We start from the raw sequence: 27626 nt of genomic DNA, 5'->3' as shown, positions 1-27626 counted from the left end.
TATTTAGTATCTTGAATAGAAGTACCTTAAATAGAAGATAAAAATATAGTTTCTTCAAAAATCCTTTTTTTCAACTGTCTATCTTATAAAAGGAAAGAATTACCCGAGCATCTGGCCAGGAGTTAGTGGTCACCCTTGATCTGAGCCAGGAATTCACCCAAAACAGACAAAATATCAATGTGGTTTTAAAAACTATCCAGTGAACAGAAGTATACAATCCCTCCAAAGCCACAGGGGTGAGGAGTGTAAGAAGATGTAGAAAAGATACGATTACAGAGGCCAAGTTGCCCTCGTGACTTGGATTATGCCCCACTCCACCTACTCTCTTCTCAAGGAACCGTCCTCCATTCTGAACCTGCTCACCAATTACAGCAAAGCCTCAGTCAAGGCAAACACTCCTCCTACTGGGTACCCTAACTCCTGCAGAGAGCCCCATCTCAGGACAAAGAAGAGGCTAAGCCTACAATCTCCTTTGTGGCATCTTTATTTTCTACCTGGTATATGAACAATGAACATAGGTCAGAAAAATCAGCTGCACTGCAACACTTCAGCCAGCTGTAAGACAGAGGGGGACTGGACATGGAGAGGGTGAGGCTGGCAGTTCCAGACCAGCTTCCCCCAAAGGGCTTGTGGTCCAAGCCCGAAACCAGAGGGTGCTCTGGGCAGGACCATGCAGTGCAGACTCTGGGCAGGAGGGACAAGAAGGACCAGTCACAACAGGGACTGCTGCCGGGCACGAGTTTATTGGCTTTTGGCCTCATGCTCCTGCTTGATGAAGTTGATCAGCCCATTGGTGGAAGAATCGTGAGAAGTCACTGGGCTGCTGCCATCAAGCTCAGGTTCAATTTTCTTAGCCAGCTGCTTTCCCAGCTCCACTCTGCCAGGGAAAGGAGAAAGAATGGTATGAGGAAGCTTCCGACATTGCTAGTGAAATCCACCAGCCAACTCACAGGCATTCCCCACCCTCCCCTTTGGCCAGCAACTCACCCCCACTGGTCAAAGCTGTTGATGTCCCAGATGATGCCCTGAACGAAGATCTTGTGCTCGTACATGGCTGTGGAGGGAGCACGTTAGGGCTCTACCAGCCCAGTCCGACCTACCCGAAGCCGGGACTTCCCCACTCACTTACCAATCAAGGCTCCAAGAATGAATGGCGTGAGTTTAGTGAACACAATAGAGTTGGTTGGGCGATTTCCTTCAAAGACCTTCAGAAAACACCCAGAAAAATGTCCCCCAGTTAGTCGTGATTCCTAACTCCTCATAAGGGAAGCACATGCTGCCCCAGAGGCTGGGATGGGCAGCTCTGTGAGGACAGCCCCTCCTACTGTGCAAGACAGGCAAGGCACTCCACGAGCCCCTGCCCTGGCCACACAACTTTATCCTTCCAATTCCAGGATGCCACCCAAAGCCCACTTCAGGAGAAGTGCTGACCTTGTGGGGCAACAGCTTCTCAAGGTCCTTTGGACTCTTCCCTGCAGCCTGTAGCTCCTTCCGGGCCTCCTCTGTCGACTTACCCCGCATCAGGGCCTCAGTCTGGGCCAAGAAGTTGGCCAGGAGGATCTGACGAGAGAGACATCGAGTACCATTTTGAAGCACTGTCTGAGCTTCAGGCAGATGGACAAGACTGCCTGGCACTGCCCAGTCAGGGTTAGTCTCAGCAGTCGGGGTCAGGCTGCTTGCCCCGACTCTGGAGCTTATTTGGAGCAAGGGGGGACAACAGGGCACGTCTGCTGACACTGGAAAGTAGGTAACGATGATAACTGCCCTTCAAGGACTATGTACTACTTGCCAAGGGCCCTGTTAAGAACTTTACCAACATCTATTTTTTTTTTTTTTTTTTTTTTTTTTTTTGCGGTATGCGGGCCTCTCACTGTTGTGGCCTCTCCCGTTGCGGAGCACAGGCTCCGGACGCGCAGGCTCAGCGGCCATGGCTCACGGGCCCAGCCGCTCCGCGGCATGTGGGATCCTCCCGGACCGGGGCACGAACCCGTGTCCCCTGCATCGGCAGGCGGACTCTCAACCACTGCGCCACCAGGGAGGCCCCCCAACATCTATTTTTTAAGATCCTGAGGCGGGAGAGGCGTCATCTCTTTTCTAGTTGAGCCTCAGTTTCCTCAAGTCAACAGCACTGAATCCCAGAAGGACAGAGGGGAAGAATTAGAATTCAAACCCAGGACTCCTGAGTCCAAAGCTTGTGCCCACAGTAACCCATGCTACTCTGCACAGCCAAGATAAAGCAGGATCGGTCCTCTTCAAGGATTCTGTCAGGTCAGGAGTTGGGTGGTTTTCCCCTTTGGTGCTGTGGTAGGCAAGATCTTGGCTCCCTGACCTTTGCCCCCTGCTGTTAACGCCTGTGTATATTATATCTCATGGCAAAAAGGGATTTTGCAGACAGAGCTAAGGTTACAGACCTTAAGACAGGGAGATTATCCAGGTGGGCCCAATGTAATCACATAGCCCTTAAAAATAACAGAAGAGGACGGCAAGTGAGTCAGCCACAGAGATGCAACAGAAGAAGATGCAGGAGAGAATCGAAGCTTCAGATGGACTCAACCAAGCCTTGCTGGTTCTGAGACCGAGTCAAGGGGGTTTCTAGAAGCTGAGAACGACCCCCAGCTGCCAGCAAAGAAACCAGGTCTTGGTCCTACAACCATATAGAAATGGATTCTGCCAACAATCTGAATGAATGAGGAAAAGGATTTCCCCCCAGAGTCTCCAGAAGGGAACACGGTCCTGCCAACACCTTGACTTCAGCCTGTGAGAACCTGAGCAGAGACCCAGGAGGGCGTGATGGGCTTGGGACCCACAGAAACCACGATAATAAATGGGTGTTGTCTTTAAGCCACTAAGTTTGTGGTGGCAGGAACAGAAAACTAGTACTGCTGACTAATGCATCAGTCTTAAGAGGTCTGGGTGTAATGTGAGCCTAAGACAGCATGAAGAGGGTCGGGACGAGGGCTTTTACCTTGTGATGCAAACCCTTCCTTATCGGGTGCTGCGTCTGAACAGGGATGAGGAAGTCACAGGGTATCATCTTGGTACCTGCGAAGGGCGCTGTGGTCACCCAGGCGTCTATCCCCACCCATGGGAACCACCCATGTGGCCTACAGGAGAACGCTGACCTCACGGAGGAGTCTTTGCTGGCGTGCCCTCCCCGTCCCCAGCAGCACTCCTGCCCAGGCCAGATGGGGCCTACCTTGGTGGATGAGCTGGTAGAAGGCATGCTGGCCATTGGTCCCTGGCTCCCCCCACACAATGGGGCCCGTCTGGTGGTCCACACGGGTGCCGGACTTGGTGATGTACTTCCCATTGGACTCCATGTCACCCTGGAATGGGGCCAGAAACCCAGTCATCGATCTGCAAGTCTTGCTCCTTCATGCACATGCCCAAAACCAGCCTGGGATGCACCAGGCACGCCTGCCCTGCCCTGGCCCTGGGAGATATGGGCAGGCATGATTCTTTTATGTCCCCTCACCTGGGAGGGCACAGCTCACAAGCTTTTTGGCTTTAACCGCTCTGAAGGACCCATGACCAGCAGAAGCTGTACACGGAGGTCCAGGGAGGACCTCCCTAAGAGCAGAAACGGGTCACAAAATCTTCAACTGATTTCTTAATGGAGAGGCAGGCTGGAATCCAGACTGTATAGCCTTTGAGGGCCGTCACCCCAACTAGACTCTGGGCGTTGGGGAGCCTCAGCCCCTCCTCCAGTCACAGGATCCACTGGGAGAGGGGCTGCTCTAGGGGGGCTGTGGAGATTCCAGGGGCAGAGGGCTGTGAGTAGCCCAAAGAGGCACCACAGACTGGGTGTAAACTTGCTTTTCTGGAGGGACAAAGGCAGTGCAAACCATGGGGGTCCCAGGCTATGGCCCACCCTGTCGGGTGATGTCCAAGAAAGAAGTGACCTGGCTGAGGCACATGCCCTGAGCCAAGCCAGAGTCTGACTGGCCAGGGCACCATGATAGCCAGTCATGCCCCTCCCACGGTAGCCAAACTCAACTGACACAGATCCTGGTTACAAAGATTCTCCATGAGATGGGGAGCACAGGTGGGCCTTGGACATGCCCAAGGGTAATGGAGGAAAAGGCCCCTGGAGGAGCAGGAACCTGGGCACCCAGGCTCATGGGCCCCCCAACCCAAGGCCTGGCAGCTGGTACCTGCTGGAAGTAGGCAGCAAAGCGGTGCAGGTACTGGTCATAGGGCAGCATGGCATGCGTCTCACACCCAAAGCAGTTGATGTACCAGACGCCCAGCAGAGCCAGCAGGACGGGGGCATTCTTCTCCAGGGGCGTCGTGCGGAAGTGCTGGTCCTGAAATGAGAACGGGGTGGGTGGGGGCTGAGCAGCTTCCCAGGAGGGAAGGAGTGAGGGCGAGGGGGCGGGAGCTGGACCAACCACAAGCTTCCGGCCAGCGTCTGGCAGAGAACACAAGCCTCAGCACTTACCATCCAGTGAGCCCCTGAGAGCAGCTGCTCGAAGTTGTCAAATCCTGCAACACAAAAGCAGCGTCAACAGAAATGGTCATGCCCTACGCCTCCTGGACGTGGGCAGAGCTTCTTCTGGAACCGGGGAAAGGCTGGAGGGGGAGCCAGAAGAAACAGGATCTGGGAGGACTTGGGCCTGTAGAAAGCCCCTCTAATCAGAGTCACCCCTGAGCACAGAGGCAGCTCTAAGGCCACCTGGTGTGGAGGAGTGAGCAGGACCGCAGTTGTGAGGGGCGGGGAGAAAGGCCAACCTGCAAACCCGCAAGGAAACTCGGCCCTTCCCACCTGACCTGAAAGAAATGTTCCAGCCAAGGGCAGAGAGGCCAGCGGCCTGTGGGAACGGGAAGGTATTCAGGGACACGAGCCCCCAGCCCGACTTCAGACTGCAACACGGTCTCCCGAGACAGAAACACAAACACGCACACTCACCCACGTGCAGGGCAATGGAGAGTCCGATGGCTGACCACAGCGAGTAGCGGCCTCCCACCCACTAGGAGAGACAGGAAAAGGCGCTGAGGAAGGGCTGGCACACCCCACCCCCCTCCCTCCTGCCACGGAACTTGCCCCCTGAGAACCATGCTCTGCTACAGGTGAAGCTCCGCGGCCCTGGGGCCAACCCACCTCTGGGAAGCAAGACAGCAGGCCAGACGCCGGCAACTACTGGGCCGACCAACAGGGCAGAGACTATACGAGGGACTGACCAGAGCCACGAGACTCAACCAGAGACCTTACCGTGGCTGACCCCACCTCCTGAGACACCGACAGACCCGGCACCTCATACCTGTGCCAGGTCCGGCCTCCCCAGGCACCAACAGACCCAGCACCTAGCCCACCTCCTTGGACACTGACAAGTCAGAATCCCACACCTGTGTCTGGTTGTGCCTCCAAGGACACTGACAGACCCAATGACTCGTACCTGTGTCCAGCCTCTTTAAACACTAAGAGACCCAGCGCCTCATACCTGTGCCCATGCATACTTCCTTGAACAATGAAAGACCCAGCACCTCCTACCTGGCCTTGGCCCCTGCTCCTCAGATACTGATAAACCCAATGTCTCATACCTGGGCCTGGCCTTGCCACTTCTGACAACGAGAGATCCAGTGCCTCATACCTGTGCCCATTCCCCACTCCTCAGGCTGTACTGACAGACCCAGCACCTCCTATCTGTGCCTAGCCCTGCCTCCTGGGACACTGACAGGCCCAGTGGCTCATACCTAGGCTTGACTGATCTTCAGCCTCAGCCCAAGACACACTGAGGTCTACCATTCACACTGTGCCTTCTCATGCCACACTGCAGACTCCACTTTACCTTCAGAATTCTCAGATCTCCAGTCACGTCTTCCTAACAACTATTTATGGAACACCTACCATGTTCCTAGCATAGGCAATACAAACAATCCACGGGGGAGAAAGATATAAATGAAACAATCATGCCAATAAATGTGAAAATGAGATAAAGTGTTTGGGAGAAAGGAAACCAAGAATAAAAGGACTCTGAGGGTGCTTGAGCCTGGATGTGAAGGATGAGTAAGTGTTACCCAGGGAAGCACAGAGGGAGGAGAAGGATTCCAGCAGCCAGAACAGCATATGCAAAGGTCCTGCAGCAAGAGCAGCCTTTCTCAACAGTGAGAGAATTAAGCCCCACAGAAAATGCTTTGAGTGACTCAATTTCTCAGTACTACCAAGGTTGGTCCAAGGCTAGCACCCTTCTAGAGGCAAAAGAGAGATGCTAATTCATTACATCCAATGGATGCCTTGGGGCATTAAGGCTTACTTCTATCCTGAAAGCCTGACGAGACAGGCTGGGCAGGAAGAAGTGTAGCACAATCTAGAAGATGAAGGAAGGAGTGAGAACTGGAGGGTAGAAGCTGAGAGGCAAGGCTGGAGAACCAAGAAGTCTGTGGGTGAGGAGCGAATGGAAGCAGGAGACCACCTAGGAGCCCCAGTGGTCGTCCAAAGAATGATGCTACCCTGAATGGGGGCGGCAGGGATGCAGACCACTGATTCAGGAGGTTCAATTAAAAAGGATGAATTGGAAGAATGACAGAATCAAATGTGGCCCAGATGTTTCTGGCTTGGATAGTAAGATGAATGATGGGGATCTTTACCTAGAAAGGGTCTGGGTTTGGGGGAACCTTACCTGACTGTCACAGTCCCACAGACCACACCATGCCTGACACTGGCTCTCAGATCTCACCCAATAGACTCAAATCCAGAAACTGGCCTGAGCAGACAGCCAGCACTCAGACCAACAGACTCCAGGCTGCTGACCTTGACTGAAGTCAGGTTCTCAGACTTCACTTTTGTTTGGGGAGAGCCCAGCAAAGCTAGTGTCTGATTTGAGCCTCTGAGACCTCAAGCTGCGGACACATGTCCTTAGACCTCACCTTCACCTGCAGTGGGTCTCTCACACCACACCTCAGAGATGTGGCTCTGCAGTCAGTTCCACGTTCTGTGCCTCACCTGCCCCAGAGCCTCAGACCTCACCTTCTCCAACCAGGTATAATCCAATCTCTTTCCCCACTTGATTAATTCAGACCCTGCCAGCCAGATCCCAATGTGACAGACCACACCTTGGACTGGTTACAGATCCTCAAGCCTCTGCAACACCCTGAGCTCTGCCCATCACACCTGACCAGGGTGCTAAGAACAGGTGGCTGACATGGCTCAGCTCATTCTACCTCTCCTACCTGAACCCAAGGGCTCCACACACCTCCCCAGGTAGACCCAGGTACACATACCTACGATGACTGCCTTTCCCTCGATGAGAGTCCACTCTACCCACCTGACCGTGCCTGATCCTACCTGTGTCTGACCCACCTTCTCAGGCCTTACCAATCATACCAATTACGTATTTCTAGGCTAGATCCTGCCCCATTCATTTCATCTAACAAGCCCGGGGATGCCAATTTGTACCTGAACCGAGGGACAAATACCCACCTAAGATCGTGTTTATACCTCTGCCCATGTGACCCTGATCCACGGACTCACTGACAAAGCCAGGTCCACATAGCAGCCCTGGGTATGGATGCAATGGCTTCACCTGGGAGGTTAACTCTACCTACTTGTGTTCAACTCCAGTACCTCAGACCACAGGGTTATACACCTGTCAGAGGCAGGCTCCAGACAGCTCAGCTAATGACCCGGGCTTCACATACCTGTCTGTCCCTAACCTTGACCCCTCACATCTCAACTGACAGACCCAGGCTCACCTCCCTGAGCCCAACACTCAGACTCCTCACACCTTCCCAAGGGATCCAGCTCTCTCTCCACAGGCCTGATCTCGGCTCCCAGGCCTAACATGAGAGAGCCAGGTCCACCGTCTGTGTCTGACTCGGCTTTTCTCATCTCACAAACAGATCCAACACTAGCAACCCCTGCTTAGCCTGGGCACCAGCACCTCAGTGAGGAGCCTCAGACCTCATCAGATGCAAACATCTCTGCATATCTGTGCTCAGCAGGCCCCACCGAGAGACGTGGTTCTACCTACTTGTGATTAGCCCCAGGCCTAACTTCTAGGACCTGGGTCAGTGTACCCGAGCCAGAATCATGCTCCAAGGATTTCACCTGCAAGACCCAAGCATACATACAGCTGGCCCCAAAGTCCTTGCTTGAGAGGAGCCACATCCACCTACTCACGTCTAACTTAGAGGCTGCGTATCTGCTATGAGCCCCACAGAGTCCCACCTACCTGCAGAAGACCCCAGTGCCGTGGGCCTGAATTGAGGCCGCTCTGCCAACCCAGGCTTAACCCTGGTCTTTCAGGCATCGCCAAAAGACCAAGGGTACATACCTTTGCCTGAATCCAACACCTGAAAGAGCTAAGCCTACCTACCTGTGTTCAACCGTAACTCCTTAGGTCTCCTCAAGACTATACTTGGCAGACAGGCTTTGCCTACCTGCCTCTGACCCAGGCTGCTCAGACCACATTTGCTGGGCCAGCTCTGCCTACTTGTACATGACCCTGGTTCCTCCGACCTTACCTAGTGGACAGCTCTGCCTACCTGTACATGACCCAGGGCCCTCAGTCCACACCTGGCAGACCAGCTCTGCCTACCTGTACATGACCCTGGATCCTCAGACCATACTTAGTGGACCAGCTCTGCCTACCTGTACATGACCCTGGGCCCTCAGTCCATACCTGGAAGACTAGCTCTGCCTACCTGTACATGACCCTGGATCCTCAGACCATACTTAGTGGACCCACTCTGCCTACCTGTACATGACCCTGGATCCTCAGACCATACTTAGTGGACCCACTCTGCCTACCTGTACATGACTGTGGATCCTCACCATACCTAGTAGACCAACTCTGCCTACCAGGGCTTGAGCCTGGATCCTTGGACCATATCTAGCAGACCAGCTCTGCCTAGCTGTGCTTGACCTTGGATCCTCAGACCATACCTGGTGGACCAGCTCTGCCTACCTGTGCTTGACCCAGGGTCCTCGGACTACACCTAGTGGACCAGCTCTGCCTACCTGTGCTTGAACCTGGATCCTTGGACCACACCTAGTCAGACAGCTCTGCCTACCTGTATTTGACTCCAGATCCCAGACCATACCTTATGGACCAGCTCTGCCTACCTGTACTTGACCCTGGGTCCTGAGACTGTACCTGGTGGACCAGCTCTGCTTACCTGTGCGTGACTCTGGGTCCTCTGACCATAGCTAGTGGACGAGCTCTGCCTCCCTGTACTTGACTCTGGGTCCTCAGACCATACCCAATGGAACAGTTCTGCCTAGCTGTACATGACCCTGGGTCCCCAGACCATACCTAGCGGACCAGCTCTGCCTACCTGTACATGACCCTGGCTTCTTTGCTGTACCTAACAGACCAGCTCTATCTACCTGTATGCAACCCTGTGTCCTCGGACCATACCTACCCAGCCAGCTCTGCTTACCTGTACATGACCCTGGATCCTTAGAACCTAACTAGCAGAATAGCTCTGCCTACCTGTGCTTGACCCTGGGTCCTCAGTCCATACCCAGTGGACCAGCTCTGCCTACCTGTGCCTGACCCTGGATCCTCAGATCATACCTAGTGGACCAGCTCTGCCTACCTGTGCCTGACCCTGGATCCTCGGACCATACCTAGCCAAACAGCTCTGCCTACCTGTACATGACCCTGGATCCTTAAAACATACTTAGTGGAACCACTCTGCCTACCTGTGCTTGACCCTGGATCCTCGGACCATAGCTAGTGGACCAGCTCTTCCTACCTGTACACAACTCTGGACCCTCAGACCATACCTGAAAGACCAGTTCTGCTTACCTGTACATGACTCTGGATCCTCGGACTATACCTAGTGGACCAGCTCTGCCTACCTGTACGTGACCCTGGATCCTTAAAATATACTTAGTGGAACCACTCTGCCTACCTGTGCTTGACCCTGGATCCTTGGACCATAGCTAGTGGACCAGCTCTTCCTATCTGAACACAACTCTGGACCCACAGACCATACCTGAAAGACCAGTTCTGCCTACCTGTACATGACTCTGGATCCTCGGACTATACCTAGTGGACCAGCTCTGCCTACCTGTACACAACTCTGGACCCTCAGACCATACCTGAAAGACCAGTTCTTCCTACCTGTACATGACCCTGGATCCTCAGACTATACATAGTGGGCCAGCTCTGCCTACCTGTGCTTAACCCTGGATCCTCAGACCATACCTAGTGGACCAGCTCTGCCTACCTGTACTTGACCCTAGGTCCTGAGACCATACCCAACAAACCAGTTCTGCCCACCTGTACTTGACCTTGGGTCCTTAGACTGCACTGAGGGGGCAGCTGTGCCTACCTGTACATGACCTGGCTCCTTGTGCTGTACCTAGTGGACCAGCTTTGCCTACCTGTGCTTGAACCTGGATCCTCAGACCATACCCAAAGGAACAGTTCTGCCTACCTGGACATGACCCTGGACCCTTGGTCCATACCTGGCAGACTAGCTCTGCCTACCTGTGCTTGACCTTGGATCCTCAGACCATACCTAACCAGACAGCTCTGCCTACCTGTACACAACTCTGGACCCTCAGACCATACCTGACAGACCAGCTCTGCCTACCTGTGCTTGACACTGGATCCTCAGACCATACCTAGCGGACCAGCTCTACCCACCTGTACATGACCCCGGCTTCTCAGACCATACCTAGCGGACCAGCTCTGCCCACCTGTGTTTGACCCTGGATCCTCAGACCATTCCCAACGGACCAATTCTGCCTACCTGTACATGACCCTGGCTCCTCAGACCATATCTAGCAGACCAGCTCTGCTTACCTGTGCTTGACCCTGGCTCCTCAGACGATACCCAGAAGACCAATTCTACCAACCTGGCACCTTACACTGTACCTAGTGGACCAGCCCTGCTTACCTAAGACCACATGTGGCAAGTCAGTTCTACCTACTTGTGACTGAGCCTGGCTTCTGAGATTGCAGCTGGGCGGCCAGCTCTGCCTACCTGTACATGACCTTGGGTCCTCAAACTGCACATGGTGAGCCACCTCTGCCTACCTATGCTTGTTCCTGGCTCCTGAGACTGCCCCGGCAGGCTAGCTCTGCTTACATGTACCTCATCTCAGCTCGTCAAACCTCATCTAAGACATTTGGTTCTTCTTACCTGGACTTGCCTGTGACTTTTGAGATTTCACTGGACAGACCCAGTTTCCTGAACTTGCTCCACAGACTTTACCTGACAGACCCTGCTCTACCCACCTGTGCTTAACTCACCCTGACAGACCCAAGGATAAAACCTGTACCAGATGCAGACTCCACAGACCTTACCTGAGAAACTCAATTCCACATACCTGTGCCTGGCCACAACTCTTCAACTTCGTAAGACATCTCTACAAGACAGGCAGGGATGCAGTTCTACCTACCTATCCTGACCTTACCTGGGAGATGCAGATCTACTCACCTGTGCCCAGTCCCAGCTCCCAAGATCTCACCTGAGACACCTACCTCTATCCACCTGTCTTCACTTCATATTCTCAGAGATCATCTAAGAGATCCAGGTCTTTCTAGATGAACCCAACCCTGGCTCCTCAGGTCTCACCTGACAGATCTGTTCTACCTACCTGTGCCTGACCTCAACTGTGGGACAGAGTTTAATGAACCTAAACATGGCTTTTCAACCTGCTTCCGGCTTACCTTTGGCTTTACCGATTTTACCTGAAAAACTCAGTCCTATCTACCAGTGCTGAACCTCAGCTCCTCAAATCTGGAATACAAACCAGGGACTGACCTCAGCAGCTCAGACCTTACCTGTTCAAGAACCAAAAGTACAAACCTGTATCTCACCTCAGCTCCTCAAACCTTACCTGACAGACCTGCTTTGTGTACCTGAGACAGACCCAGAATTCATGAACCTTCCAGATGGATGGAAGCAGCGCTCCATCTCTTTGCCCAACTCCAGCTTTTCAGTCCTTTCCCAGGGGACCCAGGAACATCTTCAGGACCATCGCCCTGAGCATCACCAGAACTGCTTGGACAACACCTGAGGACACAGTTCTGACCTGGACCCGATCGTGGATTTCTAGTCCCACCTGTCAGACTCAGCTCTGTCTCTGCCTACCTTTGGTTTTAGTGTCCTTACCTGACCAACACACTTCTGTCCAGATGTGCCTGATCTTGGCTCCTCAGGCCTCCCCTAAGACACCTAGTTATACACACCTTGTCTGATTCCAGCTTCTGAGACCTCAAGCAGACGTGGCTTTACAGACCATGCCAGCAGACCCCTCTGTACAAACCTAACCTGAACAGACTCTTCCCAGAGACCTGACAGATCCCTGGCTGCTCATCTCAGCCGGAGGGAAGCCTGGCGAGAGCCCACTGGTGCCAAACAGTGTCTGAGTGACTTGGGCCTCTGACACTTCTAGAGACCTTTGTCTACCATAAGCCTCTCACAAGGCACCTTAGCGACGTGGCTCCTAGGTTGGTTCACCTGTCTGTTCTTCACCTGTCCCAACTCCCCAGTCCTTACCTTTTATAACCAGGTACATTCCTAACTCTTCCTCATCTGGGCACCTCATACCCCAACCCAGCCAGACACCAATGCCACTGACCACGTCTTGGGCTGGTTATGGAACCTCAGGGGCCTCTACAACACCTTGAGCTCTGGCCGTCACACCTGGTCAGGATGCTGAGACCTACATAGGGGACTTACCTATGTTTGCCTAATCCTGAGTTCTAAACGCCTCACTTGAGTGATCAGCCACCCACTACCTGATGCTCACTATTCAGAGCCAGTCAGAGATCCCAATGTATACACCTATCCTGAACTCACAGATCCAGGTTTAAGAACATGGGGCTTCCCTGGTGGCGCAGTGGTTGAGAGTCCGCCTGCCGATGCAGGGGACGCGGGTTCATGTCCCAGTCTGGGAGGATCCCACATGCCGTGGAGCGGCTGGGCCCGTGAGCCATGGCCGCTGAGCCATGGCCGCTGAGCCTGTGCGTCCGGAGCCTGTGCTCCGCAGCGGGAGAGGCCACAACAGTGAGAGGCCCATGTACCACAAAAAAAAAAACAAAAAAAAAAAAACAAAAAAAACACGTACCTGGGCTTCCCTGGTGGCGCAGTGGTTAAGAATCTGCCTGCCAATGCAGGGGACATGGGTTCGAGCCCTGGTCCGGGAAGATCCCACATGCTGCACAGCAACTAAGCCCGTGTGCCACAACTACTGAGCCTGCGCTCTAAAGCCCGCGAGACACAACTACTGAGCCCACGCGCCTAGAGCCCGTGCTCCACAACAAGAGAAGCCACCACAATGAGAAGCCCGTGCACCGCAACAAAGAGTAGCCCCCGCTCGCCACAACTAGAGAAAGCCCGCGTGCAGCACCGAAGACCCAATGCAGCCAAAAATAAACAAACAAACAAAAAAGAACATGTACCTAAGTTTGGCTCCTCAGACTCCACTTGATAGAATATCTGAATTCTTCCAGAATTCACAGACCTCACCTGTACCTTTACCTGTCCTGGTGCCTCCTCTTCAGATACCACCTGTACCTGTCCTGGCTCCTCTTCAGACATCACCGGCCAAAATTAGCTCTCCAGTAATGCGTGCTGACTGCCTGAACCCGACACACAAGGCTGCCCCGTGGCTGGCCACAGATGATCAGGCCTCACCGCTTACACATACCGACGCCAGATTGAACTCTTCAGATCTTACCTTAGAGCCAGAGCAACATCCCTGTATCTACTGTGACTCCTCTCTCTCACCTCAGAGACCCTGGCTCCAGAAATTTCACCTGTTCCTGTCCCTGGCTCCTCAGATGTCACCTTCTCAATTCACCAATAAACATCCTTAGCGACCCAGGCAGGTCCTTCCAGGTATGTCTGGACTGGCCGCAGAGGCCTCCACTGTGCCCACCCTGGCCACTCGGGCCTCACTAGCCAGCCCCAGCCCCATGTTCTCGTGCCCAACTGTCATTCCTAGGCCTTACCTGGGAGACCCAGGTCTGTCTCTAAGCCACACTCCAACTCATCTCTGCAGGCTGGGTGGTTACAGGCAATGACGAGCCAGGCTGTGACACAGCCCCGCTGCGCTGGGCTCCTTGGCTAGCAGGAGCCCCCACGTGTCCCTGACCACCACCTGCTCAGGCTCCAGATCCCGGGGAGGAGGAGGATGGTGCCTCCCCTCGTTTATCAGGCATGCAACATTTGTTAGAAGCTGCACAGTCTCTTCCCCTCGTTTATCAGGCACGCAACATTTGTTAGAAGCTGCACAGTCCCCCTCGACCGGGGTTCCTCGTCTGAGCCACAGGACACAGAAGAGCATTTGAGTGACTCCTCAATTCTTCCAAGGATGGTACGTAACTAGTCCCATTCTAGAAAGAAGTTAACTCATTACACACAAACGATGCCTTAGGGCGTGAGGGCGTTAATTCTCTCCCAGACTCCAGGCCTTTAGAGCTTTCAAAGGAAGTTACATCTTCAGATGCTGCCACCAAACAGAGAGCTTCCAGTATAAAGGCCTGGAAACAGCCCCACTGGGAAAATCCCCAACTGGACGATGCCCTCCTAGGTACACCTGCCGAAGTCACGTGTTAGAGCCCCACCCACTGCATTCAAGGCACCCACGTCACACCCTGCACCGCATCTCTGCCCTCCAAGCCTTCCCTGCCTTCTGCGACCCGAGCCCTTCTCACACCATGGCTGCACTCAGGCAAGCTGCAAGGAAAGCTCCTGCTCCCTGCTTGACACCAGCTGTGGCTCTAGCAGAGATGAGTCTGTGTGACCGCCTGTCACTAGAGTGGCCCACAGCTCTGCCACTCAGCAACGCTGGCTTTGCGAGCTGCTCAGCGGGGCCCCACCCAGGCCCCAGCCTGGCACCTCCTCTCTGCCACCCTCCAGCTGCCCCTGCAGCTCCTTTCCAGGCCTGCCCAGTCACACCTCCTGCCTCACCCTGCCCTTTGGCCTTTACAGATTGCGGCTGTAGTTCAGAGAAAGGTCATCACTGAGAATAACTCACAACCTCAGCTTAGCGACGGGGACAGGGGTGGCTCCGGTTACCCCACAGTGGGTGCTGCCGGCAGGCACCCAGGGGAATGGCACCCTGGCCTTGCAAGCCCGCCCTTGGTGGGAGTGGAGCCCTCATCCTGACAGAGCAAAGCTGTTCCTGCCCCACAAGCCTCTCTGAGGGCCTCCTGCCTGCTGCAGGCATGCAGCAGGTGCTCAATAAATATTGACCTGACCTTATGGGCCCCTCATCTGCGTCTTGACTTGGCAAAGGACACATGATTCACCCACCACGGGGAAGTGCCTTTACTTACATCCCAGAACTCGAACATGTTTTGAGGGTCAATTCCAAACTCCTTCACTTTGGCCTAAAAAGGGCAGAGGGAAAGAGAAGGAAGGAAGTCTGGGTTAGCGGCACAGGAACAGGAGCTCCAGGGCATGAAGAGTCGTGCCACCACTGGCGCTGCGCTGGAGCCACCTGCGAGTCCAGGCGGGACCAGGAGCCACCCACCCCCAGAGCCAGATGCCAGGCCAGCTCACGTCCAGCACACCAGTGGCCCAGTGCTTCCAAAGCCCTCCTGCTGAGAGGGGCTGCACACCCACCCTGAGGACCTGGCCCACACACTGTTCTGCAAGACCACCTCCTGGACCAGACCCCCTGGGACCTCTGGGAAACAACTGAGCACGGGCAGGGGCAACCTCCCAGGCCAGGAAACATACAGCCCGGACACCTGCCCAGCCCTTCCAATACTGGGATGGTGACCGCACCCCAGGAAGCCTGCAGGGAATGAGCGATCCTATTCTATCCCCTGGGCAGACAGGGTCAGCAACCCTTGCCTAGACCCCACAGGAGACGCTCCACTGACCAGTCTGAGCTCTACCCACAGGAGGTGGACAGTGGTACTGTGGTTGGCCGGCCTTAAGATGTCCTCCTGCCTCCCCCCACAGGCAAGTCAGCACTGCAGGCATGGGTGGGGGTGGGGGTGACACAGAAGGAGTGGAGTCAGGAGGACCTGGGTGTGGTTCCGGCTCAGACTGCCCAGCACAAAGCCCACCACACAGCAAAGGCTCAGCCAGGTCTGCCTTCCTCACGACACCTGCAGCACAGCCCCACCCTGCCCGCTGACACGCCCCCGACCCTACCTTGCACAACCTGGGGCCAGGAGGAACTGGCAGGTGGGTAACCATGTTCTAGTCCCGTGTTCTAATCCTGGCATCACTGACTCATGCAATCACTGGGTGACAAGTCACATCCCTTCATTGGGGCTTAACGTCCTTATGTGAGAAATGGGATGCACCCCCCACCTGTACCCTGCATATCCCATCTGGGGAGAGGCCAGTAGCAGAGGCCAGGGGAGGTCACGTGTGTGGAATGTGGTGGGCATCAGCCAGGCCCGGGAGATGGGTGGGGTTAATGTGATCCCACTGACTGCAAGCCCCTTGCTGGAGCAGCAGAGCTTCGTCTGCCTTGCAGAGAAGGTAAGGATGGTTTGCAACTCACATCCCTCATAGGCAACCAACCCTATTACCCCACCAGCTGAGCCAAGATCCCTGAACCTGTGAAACACACCTCAGCTGATGTGTTCGGAAAGGCCATGACCCTGACCTGGCCTGGGCCTCCCCAGGGAGGTAGTATGGGAACCCTCATGGGCACTTACAGTGTTGGTAGACAGGGCAACAAAGTGCTTCGAGACTGTGGAAGGCTGCAAGAGATGAGCCAAGTTACACCACACCCATCCAGGGGGCCCCCCAGGGGCAGTGACCCTCCCGTCTCTGGAGAAACCAAGGCCCCAGGGGGGGACCCACTGCTCCCAGTCCTCGGTTCTGAGGCTGTCGGAGGAGCCCCATGTCAAGATGGAGAGGACAGAGGGGTCAGAGGCCAGGCAGCCCAGCCTACCTCACAGGCACACAAGGCCCAGGGTGTCTCCCCTGTAAAGCTGGAGGGGCCAGGGGCAGGGAGGATTCCATAGGGCCAGTGGCCTTAAGGAAAGGGCCCTCGGCAGTTAGAGCAGGGTCTGCCACATTTGGCTTGTCTGGGCTGGCAAAGCCAAGTATCTTTTTTTTTTTTTTAATATTTATTTATTTTGGCTGCACGGGGTCTTAGTTGCAACACGCAGGATCTTCGTTGCAGCATGCAAGCGGGATCTAGTTCCCTGACCAGGGATTGAACCTGGGCCCCACGCATTGGGAGCACGGAGCCTTACCCACTGGACCATCAGGGAAGTCCCAAAGCCAAATATCTTAACCAGAAAGGCTGCCTCCTGCTGCCAACTTCAGGGGAAATAGGGCTACAGGGCTAAGAGTGGCCACACAGGCTGACAGGCAGGCCCACCCTGTCCTACCCAGCCCGCACACTGCCCACTGCCCACCCAGTACTCACATCCTTGGCCGACATGAGAAACCACTCCTTTGCTGTCTCTGCGTTGGTGATGGTCTCCTGGGTGGTGAAGGTCTGCATGCAGAGAGTACAGGAGTTGGTCCCCAGCCAAGGTCGGTACGGCCCAGAGCCAGAGCTCAGCAGCGGAGGCCGTGTGGGTGCCCAGTTACCACACGGAGCAGTGTATGCAGGTGTGAGTTACTCCCCATCACCTCCACCCACGTGTCCACAAAGCCACGATCAGTGGCTGTATCTGGGGCAGGGGCGTGGAAGTAGCAACGTCATCCTGTGATTCCAGGACTTCACAGACAGAGAAAGGGGAAACGCTAGTAAGAGCTACACCTCCACCTGCCCAGAGCCCACCCTCCACCCCCGCCACCCCACCACAGGTCAAAGGCCAGAGCATCCTCCAGGAGAGCAGCTGTGGACACACCTGGGGCTCCCTTCAGCCCAGACTAGGCTGCATCTCAGAACTCAGATGGAATTCTTAATATTTAATGTGCATGGATACGAGTAAACAGGGCATAGATGACAAAAAACAAAACGCTTACATTATCTGGGCATGGCTCTGGGATCAGAAAGGAGCAGGCATTAGAGACAGATCTCTGAGAAAGATGGGAACGGTCCCAGGCTGAGCGCACATTCAGTGAAGTGTGTGGGTGGGCCTAAGATGAAGGCTCATACGGACCAGTTCAGGCTTTCATCAGGTAAACTGTTTTTGCCACCAGATAAGGAACAGTCTGAGGGCAGCTGTGCCCCCCCCCGATCCACAAAGCGTGGCTCATTCAGAGTAGGTGGGAGGGTCCAGCGTCCAGGGCAGTGGCAAAGCACCCACCGCCCCGCACCCCAACACACACAGGGCTGGGAGTCAGGCCGGGTCTGAGGGCCGTACCTTGGAGGCGATGATGAACAGGGAGGACTCAGGGTTCAGGGCGGCCAGTGTTTTGGCAATGTGCGTCCCATCGATGTTGGAGACAAACCAGACCCGGGGACCTTCTGAAGAGTATGGCTTGAGGGCTTCAGTCACCATGAGGGGTCCCTGTGCGGAGACGCAGCATCAGAAAACAAGATTCCAGGGCCCACGAGAGGTGAGAACAGCCAGGTGCCACCTCTGGAGAAACCAAGGCCCTGGATGGGACCCCTCCTCCCCCATCCCAAGGCAGCCCCCTCCTTACCAGGTCAGAGCCGCCGATGCCGATGTTGATGACATCCGTGATGGACTTGCCTGAGTACCCCTTCCATTCACCACTCCGGACACGCTGGCACAGAGCGGGGAGATGTAATCAGCCCAGACCCTTGAGTATAAACTGCTACTCAAAAGCATCAGTACTTCTGTCTCCTTACACCTCAGTCCCGACTTCCAGGCCCTATCAGAGGCCTACTGAGATACAGTGTCACATCCTTGCCACACTCAGCCCCAACTAGACCCTTTTTCTCATCATTAGTAAGCAGGGTGACATCCCCACCTCACAGCAACATTGTCAGAATCTACAAAACAAGAGTGAACTTTCAGCAGAACCTAACATGACAGAGGCCAAGAGATGTGAAATGTCAACTACTGTGACTGGTTTGTGCCAGGGACAGAAATGACAGACATGCAGCCAAGCTCCACATGGACCTCAGAGATTCTTGACTCCCAGCATTCACATCCCTATAGGGTCCCCCATGCTGTACAGGTCTCACTATGCACCCATTAGGGTACTGCAAAAATGATGGAGTGTGACTTCAGAAGCTGGGTCATGAAAGACCATGCAGCTTCTGCCTTGCTCTCTTGGATACCTCACGCTTGGGGAAGCCATCTACTATGTTATGAGAAGACTCAGTTGTATGAAGAAGCCAGTGTGGTGAGGAACAGAGGCCTTCATCCAACAGCCAATGACAACTCACCATCCATGAATAGCAACTGCCTTGGAAGAGAATCCTCGAGAACCCAGCAAACCTTCAGGTAACTACAGCCCTGGCCGACACCTTGAGTACAACCTCAAAAGAGACCCCCAAACCAAGACCAACCAGTTAAGCCTGAATTTATGATCCATAGAAACTGTGTGAGATAGTAAATGTTTACTGCTATTTTAAGCCAAGTTTTGGTGGAATTTGTTATATAATGATAAATAACTAGTGCAGACTTTGGTACCACAAGTAGAGTATTACCATAACAAAAATCTAAAAATATGGGTAGGGACTTCCCTGGCCCAATGGGTAAGACTCTGTGTTCCCAGTGCAGGGGGCCCGGATTTAATCCCTGGTTGGTGAACTAGATCCCACGTGCATGCTGCAACTAAGAGTCCGCATGCCACAACTAAGAAGTCCACATGCCACAACTAAGATCCCGCACGCCGCAACTAAAAAGATCCCACGTGCCGCAACTAAGATCCGGCAGAGCCAAAATAAATAAATAAATATTTTTTAAAAATAAAAAAATAAAAATATGAGTAAAAGCTAAAAGAACCTTGAGGAGAGTTAGTGAAAGCCTAAAAAACATTGGAAGAGACCATTAGCAGAGGTTTAATAGTCCTCGAGGGGGCTGCTGGTATAGATTTAAAGAAATGGGAAGAAAACACTACTGAAAATTGTAGGAAAAAGAATCCTTGTTATGTAGTGAAAGAAAATTTAATAACACTGTTGCCTGCATTAATGGGGAAAGTAAAAGATGTATCTATTATGATCTGGATGATCTAGCTACAGAGATTTTCAGGCTGTGTTATAGGAACTACCTGGCTTCTTGCTGCTTATAATAAAATACAAGAGGAGAGAAATAAGCTTAATGAAGAACTTTTAAACAAAAAGAAGCCAGGAATCGTTGGATTTGAAAATTCCCAGCCTCTCCAGAAAATAACTGATGCTAAAATTAGGAGATGGATCTTGGGCAAAGTTCAAATCCAGGGCACTGTAAGAAAAGCTTCAAAAGGTAAAGCAGGGCTTCCCTGGTGGCGCAGTGGTTGAGAGTCCACCTGCCGATGCAGGGGACACGGGTTCGTGCCCCGGTCCAGGAAGATCCCACATGCCGCAGAGCGGCTGGACCCATGAGCCGTGGCCGCTAAGCCCGCGCGTCCAGAGCCTGTGCTCCGCAACGGGAGAGGCCACAACAGTGAGAGGCCCGCGTACCGCAAAAAAAACAAAAAACAAACAAAACAAAAAAAAGGTAAAGCAGAGAATGTAGCTGTAACATCCTTTGTTAAGACCTCAGAAAGAACTAAGGTGGTAGCACAGAGAACATTTTGGCTGAAGGTAAGGCTTCCAAAAAGCCTAAAAGTACTGTCTCTGTGGTCTTAGAAGAAATTGTAGGAAAGGACTTATCTTGAAAAAATTTGTGGGTATAGCTTTCGTCTAATGGAGTGAACCCCCCCACCCCCAGTAAGCTTCACAGGAGACCCACAAAGTTTTTAAGATAACTGAACGGTCAGAAACACTACCAGCTTGGACTGAAAGTGACAGAGATATTACAAAAGGAAAAGAGATCTTTGGGACTTCCCTGGTAGTCCAGTGGTTAAGACTCGCACTTCCAATGCAGGAGGGTACAGGTTTGATCCCTGGTCTGGGAACTAAGATCCCACATGCCACGCGGCATGGCCAAAAAAATAATAATAATAAAAATAAAAAAGGAAAAGAGATCTTTAATAATTTTTATGTTTTAGGCCGTGGCGTGTATATGTGTGATCTTAGTTCCCCAACCAGGGATCGAACCTGCGCACTCCTGCATTGGAAGTGCAGAGTCTTAACCACTGAGCCGCCAGGGAAGTCCCAGAAGAGAGATCTTTAAAAACCTACATTTCTATAGGCAGTAAGCAGGCTGAAAAAACTAGGCAATTACAAACACAGACTACCTTTCCTGTAAAAAGGATGACTAAGGGCAAAGCCAAAAGCCTTGAGGAAAAATTCCTAGGCCTTGAGTCCTAACCAAGCAATTGCCAACATGTGTCTGGCTCAATTTCAGAACTGCTTTGGACCGATGTTTCCTGTGTGCCTTCCACTTTCCTTCCTTTTTGAAAAGGAATTATCCTATAACAGTTATCCTATGCCTATCTCACCATTGTATGTTGGGTGTGTAGGGGATAAATAACTTGTCTACTTAATTCACATATCTTCAGATCAAAAAGAACTGTATTTAAGTTGTATTAAAGAAAATACAGATATATCTGTACCTAATTTAGATTATTAGGTTCTTCACTTCTATAGCTGATAAGGTAATGGCATATGGCCTTAAGAGAAAGAGAACAGGGTATTTTGCATGTGGAAGGAACATGATGAATCACTGGGAGCCAGAAGGCAGACTATGATAACCAAATTCTAAGACAGTTCCCAGTTATCCTCACCTCCTGGCACTGCATTCATGTCCTCGTGTAGTCCCTTCCCACTTTGATCAGAGTTGACCTGTACAACCAACAGGGTATTACAGAAATGAAAGAGTAACTTCTGATGCTACCTCAAGGTATTAAAAGATGTTGAGGGGGCTTCCCTGGTGGCGCAGTGGTTGAGAGTCCACCTGCCGATGCAGGGGACACGGGTTCGTGCCCCGGTCTGGGAAGATCCCACATGCTGTGCAGCGGCTGGGCCCGTGAGCCATGGCCGCTGAGCCTGCGCGTCCGGAGCCTGTGCTCCGCAACGGGAGAGGCCATAACAGTGAGAGGCCCGCGTACCGCAAGAAAAAAAAAAAAAAAAGGACGTTGAGGCACTCTGCCTTGCTCTCTCTTGGATCAGTCACTCTGGGAAAAATCAGCTACCTTGTCATGAGGACATTCAACCTGTAGAGAGGTCCACAAGGTAAGGAACTAAAGCCTCCCAAGTGTCAGCACTAATTGCTAGTGAGCCATCTTGAGTGCAGACCCTCCATCCCCCATCAAACCTTCAGATGAATGTAACCTTGGGCCAACATCTTGACTCCAACCTTATGAGACCTGAGCCAGAACCAGTCAACAGAAACGCTGACTGCTGTTTTCAGCTGCTCAATTCTGGAGTTATTTGTTACACACCGATAGGAAACTAGTATACATGGCTTTCCCAAAACCAGTAAGACCCAGTAACTTTATTTCTTTTAGATAATAAAGTAATCACCTGCCACGAGCAATTTTCCATCAATACAGAAAGAAAATAAGTTGCTCAGCTTTTCAACAATCAATCTCACCATGAGTTTTGTTATAATAAAGCATCCTAGAGGGGAAACTTTGTGTATCTTTACTATTACTACATATACCCTTTATTTAATCAGATAGGGGGTCTTACAAAAACACACCAGTTCTGCAACTTCCTTTTTCAACTTCACAGTATATCCTGAACAGCATAGCAGGTCAATGCAACTGTAGCTCCCTAATTCCTAATGGCGCCCAGGACTATGGTTTATGAACATACACTGACTTTACTGGTCAGCCCTCTGATAAATGAGGTCAGGCTGTTTTCGGTTCTTGCCATGACAGTCAAGGTCATGGTGAACATCCTCACCCAATCTTGGTGAACTTCTGAGAGCATAGCCATGGGGAGTGTTCCTTACCATGGAACTGCTGCTATTCAGCAGCTGTTTTGAACTATAAATAGCCCATCAGTCTGAGTCAGGTATCCAGCAGCCAGCTATAAGGGAGGGCTTTCCTGGAAACAGCTTCCCAGATGACCAGTGCCACACACTCTCCACATGGCATGCCCGAGCACACAAGGGCTGACCAAACAGAGCACCATGCTTCCGAGACACATCAGTTCTGCCACTCACAGCAGATGTCTGGAAACGCCCAACCCTACATCCCATCCAAAGCCCATCACAAACACCAACCACTCTTAAGGGACATTCTGGAATCCAGATTCTCATCAGGACCTCAAGCCTCCCTCACCCTGCAAAGTCCCACTCACTTGCCTGCCTAGCCTCTAGGATGGATGCCCAGATCACCTCCTGCCGTTTCAGGTCTGAAGATGACCAGCCACACGTGGGGGACACAGCTCTCAGGGACCAGGTGACTAGAGCCTAGATTATCACTCCCAGAGCATGCGTACAGACATGCGTAACCCACACGTACAGACACGCACACGCTCACACAAACCGTCCAGCCCTTGTACCCCAGGCTTGAGGACGTCCACCACCTCTTGCAGAATCACCGTGGGGTAGACACTGCGGCAATGGCAGGTGATGTGGGGAAATCTCTAGCTGGTCTCTGAGGCAACCCCTACACCCCCACACAGGAAAAGGAAGCACAGTTGTGTGCAATAACGCCGACACAGGGTCCAGCTGCATGTGTGTGTGTACACGTGTGCCTGTGTGTGTTTCAAAGAAGAGACGGCAGACATGCTAGTACATGCGCAGGAAACTTCTGGAAGATTTAACAGTAAACATTATAAAAGCTGCCTCTGGAGAGCTGGCTGGGGTGTCGTCAAGAAAATTTTCCGTTTTAAATCTCCCCTAGTTCTAGACTAGGCAATAAGGGCACGTGACTAAAGAGGTTAGAAAAAGCAAGTCTCTCCCCGACTAACCCATCTCTCAGGGGCCTCACTTTTCTTTTCAGAACTCTGTCCTGGCCAGATTGTCACGGTGAGCCCACAGGTGTTAGAGCTCAGGAAGGAGGCTGCTCTACTGCTGCCAGTGGTGGGTTCCCTGAGAACAGGGTCAGGGAAATTCCTGCCTTAGCAGAGCCTCCACGGCTCGCTGTCACAGAGACCACCGCCACCTCAGGCTGCATTGAGGGCTGGGGTCCTCTCCAAGGAGCGTGGAAGGGCGGCCCATCAGGATCCCCAGATTCCCAAATACAAGCACACACACGGCCAGGGGGAAGTCCAGCCCAGCAGCTGCATACCTGGCAGAAAGACTTTATCTTCTCCAGGACCCTGTTGACCTCTGGCATCACATCCTTGCCATCCACCAAAATGGGTGTGTTGGACCGGTTCCGAAGGGCCACATGCAGCACTGCCCGATCCTGGGGGCGAGAGTCAGCGCGTGAAGGCCTCCACCCCAGGGCAGCCACGCTCCCAGCTGGGCATGATGCAGTGTGGCCCCAAGAGTCAGCTCAGCCCTTTATCCACTGGACACGCAAGCCCTGAGGTCTGCTAGTACCATGGCCTCATCCTCAAAACCCACTGTGCGCTCATGCGAATAGGGGCCACTCCGGGTCGTAGAGGGAAGGCAAGGCGTGTGTCACTCCCTTACGTGCTGCAGACAGCCGCAAGGGGAGGGAGACCGGAACAGGCCCGGAACAGGCCCCAGCGACCCACAGATGTTCAGGGCGTGAAAAGTCAAAGAAAGCTGAACAGAGTGAGCAAAGGCAGACTGGTGACAACACAGGTCAGAGACAAGCAATGAATGGCTACAGAGGGCCAAGGCTCAGGAAGCCCAGTCTCATCTTTCTGGTGAAAGTACACGGTGTTTGTTTGTTGGCACCTTTTGAAAAGTGTCCCTGGCCCTTTGGAAGTGGAGCAAGACAGGCAACTCAAGCTTCCCTCACCAAGCATCCCATCACACCCACTACTGGAAACCAAACCAGACCCTAAGTCTGTGACAGGCTCCAGGCAGCTGGCCTTATCAAGAGAGAGCAACAGTCCCATCAAGCTGGAGGCAGCAGAGGAGTCCTTGAAAGAAACAGGTCCGAGACTCCAGGGGGACAGGAAGGGATATCTCAGGACTCCAACGCAGGGAGAGGCTAAGGTGGAGGGCTTCATGCCACACTGCCTTCACCCCGCCCAACCTCACTCCTGTGCCACATTCTGTAGACAAATGCACCACTCCAGGAAGCCCTCCTTGATTGCAGTCTCTCAGCCTAGCCCAGCAGTGAAAGACAGGGGTGTTTGAATAGTGGCTCTGCCACTTACAGAATGACACTGGATAAGTGACTTGACCTCGTGTGTAAAACGAGGATAATAACATCATGAGGATGACACCCTGAGTGCTCAGTGACTCTTATGCCTACAGGGTTCCACAGCGATTCACGCACAGGGTGGCCAAGGCCTGACCTTGCCACAGCTTCCTGTTGACTCCTGCCACTGAGGAGGTTGATTTTGACATGAGTCTTCTTTCCACTAACACAACTTGTAGCAAGGATCAGAGTTAACTTCTCTGAGCATGCCTTGAGAAGCCCTCTCCCTGCAGCCTTGAGAGGTGCTGTCCCCAGGCAGACACCGGGAGCCATTCCACGCTCACCAGACCTAGACTGCAGTCTTGGGGACGACACGCCCCAAGGCTGTGCAACTTGCTTGAGGAAATAGGCCTTCAGGCCCCTGGTTAAGTAAAAGCATTGCCTAAGAGGAGGGGTACGGACACAGGGTGATGCTGCTAACAGTCAGACGAACCCCAAAGGGAAGGAAGAGGCTGTGGAGGGTATATGGAGACTTCCTGCTCACCTCGGTGAAGTTGATCTTCTCACCATTGAACATGCGTTCCCGGGCAGCCTCCACACCCCTGGACTTGGCCTGAGAAGAGAATACACTGAGGCCTGGTCCCACCCACACTGGCCACCAGGAGTCCAAGGCCCCAAGCACAAGGCTTGGTGCAGCCCCCCGTGGGGCTGACAAATGGCTGCAGACTGGTGCCCTCCCCCACTGCCTGGGAAGGGTCTGCTCAGACATCAGGCACTGAGTCCCCTGGGAGGCCGGTCAGAACCTGAGCCAGGGGCAGGGGCACAGGGGCAACTGCTGAGATCCACTAAGAGGGGGAAGTAAAGATGCTCAAGGACCTGAGGACGCCAGCAGCCCAGCTCGTCCACAACACCATGGGTCACGGGTCAAGCCTCCCCAAGCAGAACATTACCAGGTCCACCAGCATCTGCATCACAGCCTCCGTCACAAGGTTCTTGGAGTAATCCAACAGAATATGCCCATGGTTGGTGTTGAGGTTCAAGCTGCAGAAAGATGGCAGAAGCGGCTGACCACACCCCAGCCTGATCCCTGACCAGAGATGCTTCCAAAAAAAACCCCTCCCTGTGCCAAATCCAAACAAGCCTCAGCTGGCCAGCACAGTGGTGTCGTCTGTCACCTGTCCGCCCCCCAAGCTGACCTGCAGCAGCAGCACAGGGCAAGATGCAGACCCCTGGTGAGGAGGCTTTCCTCTGCTAGAACTGAGCTGGGGGATGGGAAGACAGAGCTGGGTGCGCTGCCCCTGCCTAGGCCAGAGAGTGACAATTCCCTCCCAGAGCTTCCACTCTGCGACTCAGCTTACTGAGGGAAGGACCCAGATGACAGGGCTGGCCATCAGGGGCTTCCAGTCTGGAGCCACAGACCTCCCCTCCCGAAACCCTGCGCCAGTGACCATTCCCGACCCCCAAGATTTTCTCCTTTCTTGGTCGTTCACGGGTCTCCGGACCTAGCCTCCTGGGCAGGAATCACGGCCCCACCTCTCCCCCCTTCCATCGCGGCGCCCCGCAAATCCCCCGGGCCGGTCCCACCCTGACCGCACCCTGCAGAAGGTCCCGAGCACACTCTCGGCCAGGACCGAGTGGAAGAGGGCAGCCCTTCTGAGCCTGCTGCGTCGGCGAGGGCCCTTGCTCACAAGCGCGGGGGGATGGCCTGCTTCAAATGGCAGGGACCGGTGGAGGGGGAGGGGAGAGAAATGTCCCCGTGGAGGGGAAGCGGCAGAGAGGCCCAATCCTCATGACTAAGCTGCTGGGGCCCCGAGACCTCCGGCGAGCACCCGGAAACCTGCTTCAAGGAGGCGTCAAGGACGAAGCGCGGCCTGGGCCTGCGCCCAGATCCGTAGCCGGGGGCCCCCGGAGACCGCCGCCCAGCCCTCCCGGCCCAGGCCCTGCACTGCCGGACCCCGCGCGCCTCATCCGGGTCCGGCACGTCCGCGCCCCGCCCCTGGCCCCGCGCGCGCACCTGAAGTGGTTAAAGCGGTCCTTGTCTCCTTCGAAAAGGCGGCGCAAGTTGAGGTCAGAGCCGTGCTCGTGGTACCATGCCTGCAGCTTCTTGAACTGCGGGTTCTGGGTGAGCGCGGCCATGGCGAGAGCAGCAGAGAACACGGACTGGGACAAGCACGGAGGAAGAAAGCTGGGCGGGTGGCGCGCGGCAGGCGGAGGATAGGCGAGCGCAGCGAGCTTTATGGCGCAGGCCCCCGGCTCCGCTCCGCCCCGCCCCGCCCCGCCCCCGCCCCCGCCCTCCTCTCTGCGGTCCGCGCCCGAGGGGCAACCTGGTGCGCAGCCTCAGCTCGTCTCACCTTGCCACCGGCGGCCTCTTGGGCTGCTGCTCTGCCGACCTCTGCCTGGAAGTGACTGAGGAACAGAGGCGGAGCCCTGGCCTGCTTCATTAGTTCGTTCATTCACCCACTTAACCCAACTCCTTCCAACACTTCAGTGTTACAGGTGCTGCGGCTATGTAGGTGACAAGTAAAATATATGGCATATCAGATGCTGGTAAGTGC

General features: G+C 53.8%; 1 protein-coding gene across 1 annotated transcript; it reads right to left on the bottom strand.

Annotated features, from left to right (window-relative positions):
• Positions 1–468: 468 nt before the first annotated feature.
• On the bottom strand, positions 469–27291 carry GPI (glucose-6-phosphate isomerase). Its single transcript, XM_081217040.1, has 18 exons — positions 27086–27291; positions 26022–26112; positions 25616–25684; positions 24079–24198; positions 18484–18567; positions 18201–18347; positions 17312–17383; positions 16590–16634; positions 15246–15299; positions 4910–4970; positions 4442–4485; positions 4155–4307; positions 3197–3326; positions 2966–3042; positions 1432–1560; positions 1130–1205; positions 988–1054; positions 469–877 (listed from the first exon to the last, which is right to left on the bottom strand). The coding sequence occupies exons 1-18, from the start codon at positions 27205–27207 to the stop codon at positions 742–744; spliced, it is 1677 nt and encodes a 558-aa protein (XP_081073166.1). The 5' UTR covers positions 27208–27291; the 3' UTR covers positions 469–741.
• Between the last annotated feature and the right edge of the window lie 335 nt (positions 27292–27626).

Source organism: Mesoplodon bidens, assembly GCF_964165515.1.
Source record: "Mesoplodon bidens genome assembly, chromosome: 18".
NCBI classification, from domain to species: domain Eukaryota; kingdom Metazoa; phylum Chordata; class Mammalia; order Artiodactyla; family Ziphiidae; genus Mesoplodon; species Mesoplodon bidens.
The sequence above is the reverse complement of the archived record's forward strand: the minus strand, read 5'-3'. Positions and strand labels throughout refer to the sequence as shown.